Source organism: Seriola aureovittata, chromosome 5 (genome assembly GCF_021018895.1).
Source record: "Seriola aureovittata isolate HTS-2021-v1 ecotype China chromosome 5, ASM2101889v1, whole genome shotgun sequence".
In the NCBI taxonomy this organism is placed as follows: Eukaryota; Metazoa; Chordata; class Actinopteri; order Carangiformes; family Carangidae; genus Seriola; species Seriola aureovittata.
The window spans coordinates 16,646,879-16,658,533 of NC_079368.1; the positions used below are offsets into that span (position 1 = coordinate 16,646,879).

An 11,655-nucleotide genomic window follows, 5' to 3' on the forward strand; every position below is an offset into this window, starting at 1 on the left:
GTGTAAAGTCACAATGTTCACGTGCGTGTGTATTTGAGAGAGAGAGAGAGAGAGAGAGAGAGAGAGAGAAAATGGTGTTTGCAGGAGAGATCAGATTTATGGTATCAGAGAAGCATTTTTCTTATCAAGGAGCACTAAAGACAGAGGACTGGGAACAATGGGCGCACACCAGTACCAGGCACTATTAACACTGATAAAGTGCAAGTCAAAGTTGTCCACAGCCTCCACTGTTATGAAAACTGGAGAAAACGCAATTTTACTCATCACATGTCCTGCAGAAATTTTTTTTCATGTGGGTTTTTTATTATAGTATTATATTATATTAGAGCTACCACATGGGGCTAACCAGAAACCAGAAACCAGGCTGGTTTCTTAAGCCATTTTCATTTTCACTCTGTTGGTGGTCTACTTAGACCTAATTTTCCAAGTCCGTAATATTCCACCTTCATCCAAAATGAGTATGTAAAATTGAGCAGTTACTCAAGCCATTCATTTATACAGAGTAATGTGGAAATCCTTTTATCTAATTCTGATCCAACATTTTTGCCCTGATCCACAGTCAGCTACAGAAAAAAAGAAAAAGAAACTCGGGTCTTGTAATACACAGTGATAACCACTGTGGACACCTCGAGTAGTTTTACATGTTCATTGCAGTCATTTTTATAATGACTCCTTCTGTGTAGCTACAGTATATCTCAGATCATACCATCAGAATTTGTCTGACAGCTTGTATTGTAAAGGTAGAATGGTGCTATTAACCTGAGGCTGAGACTTGCTGAAGGTGAATATCTTGAAAACGCAGCTGTCATGTGTTACTCACAGGACATTATTTCATACGCACGAGTTGGGTTATGAGATGACAGCTCTCATTTTTTCCATGTGACCAGTGCTAAAACACTGAATATTGGCTCCAGTCCACATGCACTACGTTTTAAGGCTCTCTATCAGTATATGAAAAGTACTTGTAGAAACAATAAGAAGGGCAGAAAAGGAAACATTAGAGGAGGCAAAGCAGGCATCTAAGCAACATGTCTGTCCTCAGACACCTCACAGCCACTGCCTGTCTCACTAACATTTCCACTGAGGATTGTAGATGATTGAAGCGTTGACTGCATTTAACAAGATGTTGCCGTCCATTTACTTTTCAGTAATGGCATTCCTCTTTGCAGTTAGAAAACCATCTTATAACAGGTGTAGTAATAGGAGCTCTCTGAATATCTGTGCTTAGATTGAGATGACACAGCAATTCCATAGACCTAGTCAGACAACCAAATCAAGTATAGTTGGTCATTTCAAATCAGAAGCATGACATGCAGCTGTCAGTTTACCAATGATGACCAAAAGAAAATCACACCGCCAACCATAATCAAAGACCTTCAGACAAAATACAGTATAATATTAGTCTTACTGTGCAATGTACGGTTCTGTCAATTTCTGTTCTACTTGCTTCCATCCTTCTTCACATTCACATGTGACATCAATTATATACTCTGTGGGTCACAGAGGTAAAATGTGATCTCATTATTCCAGGTTATTCACCTGCTATTATCATCCAATCAACAAAAAACATTCCACAGGAACAGCCAGAGAACTACACCTCTGCAGAGGCCAGAGAGAGATACTGTGAGTGAAATATCATCATTGCCACTTTAGAGAAGCTCCACAGTGTGGACAAAGGGAAGATGATTTTCTGCAATTATGATCCTACATTTTGACACACACTAAAGCTTTTCTTGTGTCATTGGTAATGAAATGTTATCAGCAGGGTGCAGACAATGTCATGCTCAGTTACTTCAAAATAATACAGCTCAAATGTTTTCTGGACCTTGTGTTCTCACTTATTTTTGCCAAATCTTCACCTGTTCTTGATTTTATAAAAATCAATTTTGACGCTTGAGCACCGATATGAAAGAACCTTCTTTTACATTTCAACCCGGTCCAGGGTTTGGCAGTTGGAGCTTGTGACAGACCTGAAAGAAATGAAACAGTAATGTCTTCAGTGGAGTTAGAGCTTAAGTCAGTTTTCAGTGTTTCCTGTTATGACAAATGTTTTCAGCAAAAACAGAATCTGGGTACTGTGAGTCATGAAATAAAAGAAATGTTCAATATTAGGGACAACTGACTGAAAACCCAAACCTGAAGACCAGTTTTCATTGTATCCAAAACTGGGTAAAACTTCTAGATATGTCATCAGATCAGTGATGTCGACTGCAGCTAAACTGTAAACATGGCAAAAGGATCTCGACAATCGAACAACTGAGGATGGTTATCACCAAGTGTAACTACACAAGAGTAGCGAGATGATGTGCAGCGGCTCAGGTGATGGACACTGAAATGCATGTGAAGAACTCACTGGTTCCATCTCCTGGACAAAGACAAACACACAGGAGAGGGAGGGACGTACTCTCAGGTGAACCCACCTGACAACACAAAGCCGCGTAACACTTCACGTAACATTGTCAGACAAACAACTAGTCCATCTATCTGTATTTTCTATAGTAATCTAATTTAAATTAACAAAAACCTTTTCCTTTTGGTAAGCAAACGTATTCAAACCATGAGAGAAACACAGAGTATCTTTCAGAAGAGCCTTGTCCCAAGTAAAGACATGATTTGTTCCTTTCTATTTTAAGCTAAAAACAAGCAAATAAACCAGACTGGTGGTTTAGAAAATTGTTAAACTTGATGAGAAGAACAGCAGCCTGTAGTCAAAGGGGTGTGACATGTTTTGTCAGATTTTAATTGGTTCTTTCTCACCACACCATGGAGATCACTAAAGATAAATTGATGTTAGTCATTATTTGAGCTATCATCCACCAGCCTCCAAAACATTCAGATCAGTTATGTGCTTTTGCCAACCTGCATATAAAAAAATAATCATAAGCATTCGTTTTAGTTCTTTCAGTGTCCTACATGTATTTCTTTACCTTCAAAAACAGGATACGCACAGTTGCTTTGCAGAAAAGGAAGTTACTGATAGGTATGCAAGTCATTGTTGTTGAACATGAAATAAAGAAAAAAGAAAACTATTACTGGAAGGTGTTAATGCCTCTGATGTGCTGTCAATGTGTAACACATTGATAATAACAGCGGTAAACAGTGTCCACTAGTGGCAGCATTTAAGTCCTACATGCACATGTGTGAGAAATCAACACATCTGGGTAAAGTGTTTTCAACCAGTTTACTGACTGTACTGTTCTTCACCTTTTATATTAATGAACAGACATTTAGAGGTTTTCCACAGCCACATACAGCTGACGAAAATGTGTCATTTACTTACAATCACGAAAACTGAAAACAAATGTAGAGTAAATGGTCTATTTGTTTACCGACTGTTATTGACCCCACTTTAACGTTTCTGAGCCAACTCCCAGTGGTTCAGCTCAGCAGACGGCATCCACTCCACTCACAGCTTCCAAAGCCTGATCACTCTCACCCCGAGGCTCCAGCAGCACCCGTCTACATATGGTGTGGATTACTCTCTAAGCACCGCTGTGGCACGCCAAGGAGGTGATTTTTATCATGTATTCAATGATCCACCCAAATCCATAAGTAGCTATAAAATCATCAGCAAAGGGAACCTCTTCTGCAGTCAAACTACGTTAAGCTGACGTCAGGGAGCTGATTTGATAACAATTAAACAAGTATGGTTGGTTATTTTCTTATTTTTGGTAACTTCTTGTACTAAATGTTAATATACACATACTAAATTAAGTGAATCCAAAGTGAACCAAGCCCTTCTGTGGTTAAAGTTGACCTTTTCAGCCTAAACCTGGTCAGCCTCCCCTGCTCCTGAGCCCTAACCATGGCAGTTGCTGGAGAAATAGCTGTTATTGTACATCAATCTGACATAAATAAAACAGCCATGTTAGCAGCCTTGTTGTGATTCTGAACCTCGATGCAGCCGTGCTTTGCGCCTAATGATAAAATCAGCATGCAACCATCCTCACAGTGACAATGTTAACATGATAATGATCAGCTGGTAGAATGTTTACCATGTTCACCATCTTAGTTCAGTGTGTTAGGACTAACACAAAAACTAAATACTAAAAGCTAAGACTGATACAAATGCCATGACAAATTTTGACTAGACCACAGCCCTGGGAGAAAAGTGAAGGAATCAGCAAAGACATTAGGAGTTATTCTCCATAGTGCACCACATTAAATGCCAAGCCATCAAATAGTTGTTGAGATATTTCAGTCCGGACCAACTGACTGACCGATATTACCATCCCTCAAACCATGCACATCTATCATGGCAAGAAACAATTCTTTGACTATGACATTAAAGCACTTGCAAATGCAGAATACATTACTGCTAATCTCCCCACTCTCCTTGTCAGTGCGTCAAGTCAGGACATTCTTTTTTCCTGCTAATTACTACACCGGCAGCCATGTCCCAAATCAGACATCAGTTCCAGCTGTCAGCTCCTCCCTCCCACAAGCCATCCTGGGGCTGCAGTTTCATGATGGCCGATAATGACTGGTGAAATGACCCGTGCAATTAGCCGGTTACATGCGAGTCAAACTGAGGCCCAAAAATGGCTGACAGATTCAATTGCAGATCAGCCCCCGATTAGCCCTCATGCCTCGCGAGAAGGGAAATGGACATCTGTTTGGTATATTTGCTGCTTGGCAAGGTTGTAATTGCTTGAGGATGAGGTATTTCCATAGTTAAGTGAGCAAGTCAGTGGAGAGGGAAGCCTCCTCTGAGTGATTAGTACACTAACATCTAAAAACACAAGCGGGAGTCAACTCTTATTCTGTATGAATTTACAGTAACAGCGCATTTGGATGCTCAAATGGTTTTTGCATGTTCAGCGTAGTCAAGTGATTACAATACAATGTGGCCCACATGTGCGGATGCACTGACACAAACATGATTCATCATGAAAGGCTACACTTCAAGGGTGCATGGACGAGCGTGTATGTTTACACATCTGCATATATTGTTAGAATGCCTATGGACGTCCAGTATGTATTTCACATCAGGCTTGTTCATGAACTGCTGTAAAGTTTAAGGCCTGCCTCAAACTAGATTGGAGGAAATGGAAAGATTTTTCTGGGGAAAAAAAAAAGGGTGTGCACCACAGCAGATGTACTTTTTATCCACAATAATCACTCTCAAAGAACAGAGAAGATGAAGGCTGCTGGGAACAACACAAATGAGAGACAGGTCTGTATATTTCAAGGATTGCAAGGATTCATTTGGATAAAATCAGAAGACAAGTGAACTGTGTTTATGACAAGTTTTGGTTCCGGTGCCATAGGGGACCAACTTTGAGAGATGAAACACTCTACATTTAAAATAACTGCATTAATGGTCTAGTCTTGGCTTTGGACATCCCCATATAAATGAACTAGAGCTTGATCCATCTGGACTTTGAATCAAATAAGCTCATGTGGTATACATTATCATCTATACTATTTGTTCTGCTTTACACTGAACAAAAAGTCTTTAAACACTACAGCTGTGTGTGCAGTTATTTTTACTGTGCTGCAGACTAAAGTGAAATAAACAGCTTTTAACTACTCTTGGAAGGAGAGCACTTGACACGCAGGCACATAATCTCCTCAGATCACTTTCACTCATCTTTCCTCTGGTTTCAATCATAGTTTCACCCATGCACATCTCTGCCTTGTTATGTCTTCTAAAAAAGATGATAAGAGATTGAATAACAACATGAGTTGACACAGTGAACAGATGAGATGGAATTTTCACATTCATTCACTGAAGTACTGAGGAGGTAGATGCTGAGATGAGGCCACAATGTGACAACAGAAGGATTTCATCTGCCACTTTATACAAAGCAATCCTGCGTTTCTTACTGATGCTATGGCTGGTTTCCAGCTTCCAGTTTACAATTGTTTAATATGTTTAGCATCTACACGCACAAAACATGTGAGGTAAGCTGATCCATATAGTTTGTTGTGTTTCTCAACATCATTATATCACAGTAACATGCAATTATTACACAACAAAAGCCATAAAATCTTTCCCCGATTTAACACGTCTTTAAAATGTTCATTTACACCTTGTGAGCCAGTGGTTCTTGACATGTACCTTAAAGAAACTGAGAAAAGCATTAAGCCAATGTAATTGAATTAATGGAAATTTAATGTCTTATCCTTACTTAGTCACGATGTAAGATTCAAAATAACATTTGCTGTTGCTAAATATAGAAGGGAAAATATTTTCAAAAGAAAACTCTACGAGTGAAGCTGTAGTGTCAGCTCAGAGCCCTTGGTGTACAATATCATCTGCTCATCAGCTGTAAAACAGTGTGATTTCAAGCACACTGTGGTTATAAGTAGCAACACAGTCTACCCAGTCTGTTTTGACTGGCTGATTAGAAACACATTTCCCATCCAATATCAACCAAACACCAAAAGCAGGAGGGGGAATCTGGCGTATTGTTAGTGGAAAGTGTGAAACTTCTCTCTTCCTAGAACACAGACTGAGCCTCTTTCATAACATAACTCCTCTAACCTCACTAAGTTCAATCATGAAGTTGGACTCCATCCCTCTGTGTTGTCTGCATGGGTGGAGACTGGAAGAAGCAGAGGATGGACCGTTAGACGTCACCACCACTCCCCATCTCTCCTGCTCGACCTCTCGCTCCCCCTCAGTCAGGATTGATGGTGAGTGAGGATGAACGGGAGTTTGCGTCACCGCATTGTGCAATAGAAACTGAATGAAAACCCGAGTGAGGGACTGTTAACTGGGAATCATTTTTGTCCTCCGAGAGGCGTCGTTGGATCCGTCTGTTTGCAAACAAGTTCAGAGGGAAGTCATTTCACGCTTTTGCCGTAGGTTTCGTGCGCCTCGGATGTTGCGCCACGCTGCAGAGTGATTGCCAGCTGGCATGAGAGTGATAGCGTGCAGTTTACAGTACGCGGGCAATAAAACATTGATCTTCAACATTTCCAGTGACGAGAGCTGATGAGCGCGCCGCACCGTTTCCTCTCCAGCTATTAGACGTCTTCAATATGCCGTTTATCGTCGTTGTCAGATGATACCTGTTGATTTTGCATCGCGCCATGTCCTTCTGTCGGACTGAAGTGGACAATGAAGTTATGGGATAGCCTGACCACTTGTTTGATACTGCTGAGCGCCGTGCACGCCAGCCCGCTGCCCCGGAGCCCGCAGCGGTCCACGTCCACCAAGAGGAGAGGGCGCGCCGACGAGAGTCCCCTGGAGCTCCCGCCGGTTCAGATCCGCCTGTCTGTCACCTCCCACGGCATCAGCCGCGCTGAGGCGGATGCAGCGGACTGGGAAGAGACGCTGGCTGGAGGAGCAAAATGTAAGAGCCTGTGGTTTTTGTACGGCGTGCCAAAAGTGCAACAACCACGCCAAGACGTAATTTGCAAGAAGCAGGCTGGCTAAGACTAGAATTATTTGTATTTCTTAAACAAGTGAGGCCTATATTATGATCTGTGTCTGACAGATGAAAAAAATAGGCTACAATATAGAAGAAACTTGGAACTGGACACTCTATTGGCACATTTTCACTTCAGGAAAAAACAAAACAACTTTGTTTAGACTTAAATTGGCACTGAAAAACTTTTTAAATTTTAGAGTGCATATAGTTACTGAAACATTTCCAATATCCAATCTCATTCTGCCCTCTAACCAATTAGGGTTACCTAAGTCAGAGCTAGTGGAGTTTGTGGATTTTGATCTTATTACTTTCTTAATACTTTCCCCACAGTGAACGCCCACATAAAACATGCTTTTTAGTTTTTGACATAAATAAATTATGTCGGTTGGCATGTAATGATTATTCTTGCTCTGAATAAATCTAATCTACTGTATGAAATGTTATAATGTAAATGTAAAAATGCTTGTCACAATTTCCTAAAGCTCAAGGTGATGTCCTCAAATTGCTCATTTTGTCCGGTTAACGGTCTAAAACTTAATCATACATGTCTGAATGTCTTTAATTTTTGCTATAAAAAATTACTTAACAACCGATTGATTGTTAAAATAGTTGTCCACGAATCGATTTAGTGGTTTAGGTCTTGCACCACAAGGATACATACTGGCTGCTGTAGCCATAATGAAGTCCACACAAACATACAACTGTGTGGTGCATAAATAAGAATGGGATCCTTCTGTAAACTGGATGAATCAGTTCAAATGGAATTCCACTGCAGAAAAAAAAAGGGTGATAGCATTTTTGCATTTGTACGGGTGGTATCTGACACAATACTCCAATTCTTCAATGTCCAGTGTGGTGTGGTAAACAATGGGTTTCGTCCAATATGATATTCCCTTCTAAGAGTGCCATTTCCTCTTAATGTGTTTCAGACCTCATGGACGAGCCCCTGCCGGGTGAGTTTGAAGATGTGGTGGACTTCATCAAAGTGACCATCAGCAGAATACGTCGCTCCTCGTCATCCACCACGTCCTCATCTACCCCACCCTCCACCACTTCCTCCCCCTCCAAAGAAAACTCAAGCAGCAGCGCTCGACACAGAAGGGAGAGGACAAAGGGGGTGAACCATCAGGGTGGTAAAGGAGGAAGAGGAGGAGCTAGAGGAGGGGAGACAGGCAGGAAGGTTAGAGGAGGAGGCGGCAGTGGACGAGGACAGGGTTGTGTGCTCAAACAGATCCACCTCAACGTGACGGACCTTGGTCTGGGCTACCGCTCAAGTGAGGAAATGATATTCAGGTACTGCTCAGGACCCTGCAGGAAGTCCGAGACCAACTACGACAAAATCCTGTATAACCTCGCTCATAACAGGAGGCTTCCTTCCAGAGACACACCCCCTCAGGCTTGCTGCCGACCAATAGCATTTGACGATGATCTCTCGTTTCTGGATGACAACCTTGTTTACCACACCGTGAAGAAGCACTCTGCCAGGAAGTGTGGCTGTGTGTAGCAAGTGTAAACTAATTTGTGTAATTTTGCATTGACTCCCACTTTGAAGTATGGTATTGGGTGTTTTTTCTTCAGATTTTTGAAATTGTGAGGAAACTTTCTGGCGTGACACGTTACCATGCTTGACTTGAGTCCAACAGTAAATGAGTAAATAAGGAGAAGAGGTGGCATCACTTCAGTTTTTAGCCCAAAGCGATGGCCAATCCGCTTCTTTTCAACCTGAGCTCCATCACAATATCCACGATTTGCTTTACTGTCCACACCTTACATCACAAATCTGTTCAGTGTAATTGGAAATGTTTCCACGGATACTCAACCAAAAAGACTGAAACAAGCTCAAACACAATTCAGCAGACTCACTCTGTCTACTGTATAGCACATATGTTACATGGACACTTGTGAAATGTATTTATGAAATCTTGAATATATTAACTTATTGATATTTATTTTTGTTTTTATAAAATTAATAAATGTTATTTATTATTGTAATGTGATATTTTAGCGTGTGCCAAAGGTTTAAATCAAATAATTTTTATTTCCATATAGAAGCAGTAAAACAACTGGGTGGTTTACATTGCAAAAATGATCTTTTACGCATCAGGATCTTATGTTTAAGGTGCCCTGCGGAGTTGTCTTGTAAACAAACACGTTTGCCTGCACGTACGCACGATACAAAAAAAAAAAAAATCAGGGTGATACTCTTAAAACGTTGCTCTATAGTGCTACTAGTGGTCAAAAACTCCACAGGGCACTATTAAAGTTTTTATTCACAGGAAAACTTTCCTCATGATCTTAACGTTTACAATGTTGTACAAGCTGAGTGTCATTTGACTGCATTATTTCCTGTTTGTTTGTTTTTTTTATGAGGTAAGAAAAGCTTTAGATTTGTTCTCAGATTAGAAGAACAGTTGATGATTCATGGTTAGTCTCATGTCCTCCTCTAAGATGAATTGCTGTGGTACTGAAACAAGATTTCCTCACTTTAAAAACATGACTACATTTTATTTTTATACAGTAATCACCTTTAAATAGTCCCATTTAATTGTTAATAAATGCATTCTTACACAATGCAGTGTATTCTGTAATGTACACACAGGAATCATTGTTTCTGTCCTTTGAAACCACCTTGTTACTACTACCACCCTTTACTCAGAAAAAACTATTACATTATTATGCTATTACATAAACTTGACATCAAAAAACAGTTGGGGGGGAGACCCTTGAAAGAGAATGGTAGCAGAAATTAATCATTGTATTTCTGTCACTTTTTGTGTAAAAGAGGAAAAGGAAGAATAAAGCAATAGAGCATTAGGGATGAATCTATTGAATCCTTTAAGAAATGAGAGAAAACATAAAAGGATGAATAGAATCTGATGTTATCAAATGACAGGAACAGGCATTAAACACAGGAGAGAATGGAGCACACAAACCCAGTACAGTTCTTCACCTGCAGTATAAGAATAGAGGGAAGGTGAGACCGACAGTGAGGGATGAACGATACATGGCTGAAAGATGAATGTTAAAAGATCTTTCAACATAAAGAAAACATGGAAGAATGAGCAACAAAGAGCTAGAAGAGGAGACAATGAATGACACTATGATTAAAAGGCGGCAAATATCCAGAGAAGACAATGATGTAAGAGAACACGAGAAGAGAAGTCTCGCTTAACTTGTGTGTGTGGTCGATATCTGATCCATGCTCTGCTCTCTCACATTTCACAGCCCTTCCTCTGCCTGTCTCCTGAGCTGTGAGTCAGTACAGCCTGGTCCAACAACTACAGGCCAAAGTGGGCTTCCCAAGCCCCTATTGTACTTTATAAAACTTAGATTTATAAACAGCAGCCTGTGGTTCTCTGTGTGACATTTTACCAAGAAAGATCATGCACCAGTCAGGCTCAGAGCGATGATGGTACAGTTTGACAGTTGGTGTTTCACTGGTAGACATAGCTAAGAAACTTAAAGACATGAAGAAGTTTATTTTCCTGTGCTTGAAATTATTAACTACTCAATGAACATATCACCATGGTAACATTATAATCTGCAGCCAGTAACTTTGACGCTAAACCGGTTACTCAGAATACCAATATTTTCATAAAATGAAAAGGATCTAAAAATGAGTTAGAAGAGAATTTTATTTTGAGCTTCCATGCTCAGCCTAAATACAGTGTGAGTCAACACTTTCCACAACATAACTTCTGCCTCCTCTACTCATTATTGTAGTTTCCTGACCACAGACAAACCAGTTGTAGCCTAAAGCATACACATTTTTAAAGATTTAACACCCACAGTGCAGCTTGGCCAAACGTGTAAGTAAAATGTAGTCTAATGGCTGCCATGGGCCCAATTAAACATATTCCTAAATTAACTATGACAGTAGCAAACTGTTTCTGGGCCCACTGTGTAAAATGTTAGAAGTTTTTTTTTTTTGTCAACTTTAGCTGTTGACAACAGAGGAAATCATTAGCGCTGACTTGACAGTCAGAGGATAGTGTTATTAGTCAGATGAGTCTTCTGCTCTATTGTTCGTGGTGTCAGAGGAGCTTGTAATGAAGGATAATGTTCCACTGGAGTGTAATACAACACAAGTGTTAGCTGTTAAGGGGATGGTGTTCGAAACAGGTGCTGAATACTGGCAGAACTGTACACGCTGACACATTGATGCTACATTTAAACTTTAGAGAATCGGTTCAATTAAATTACAAAATCATATATTTTCTTTCTTATTTGTGCAGATAAATTTGCATTTATTTGCAAAGGTTTTCAGTTCATC

The 11,655-nt window shown here is 40.2% G+C and overlaps 1 protein-coding gene across 1 annotated transcript; it reads left to right on the forward strand.

Moving 5' to 3' along the window:
• Nucleotides 1–5,768: 5,768 nt before the first annotated feature.
• On the forward strand, nt 5,769–10,919 carry gdnfb (glial cell derived neurotrophic factor b). The gene is made up of 2 exons (XM_056375498.1): nt 5,769–7,304; nt 8,312–10,919. Exons 1-2 carry the CDS (start codon nt 7,070–7,072, stop codon nt 8,884–8,886), a joined length of 810 nt encoding a protein of 269 aa, XP_056231473.1. The 5' UTR covers nt 5,769–7,069; the 3' UTR covers nt 8,887–10,919.
• The last annotated feature ends 736 nt before the right edge of the window (nt 10,920–11,655 follow it).

Coding starts and splice junctions, on each gene's coding strand:
- gdnfb (XM_056375498.1), top strand. CDS start 7,070: ATGAAGTTATGGGATAGCCTGACCACTTGTTTGATACTGCTGAGCGCC. Junction 7,305..8,311: donor GCTGGCTGGAGGAGCAAAAT/GTAAGAGCCTGT, acceptor AATGTGTTTCAG/ACCTCATGGACGAGCCCCTG.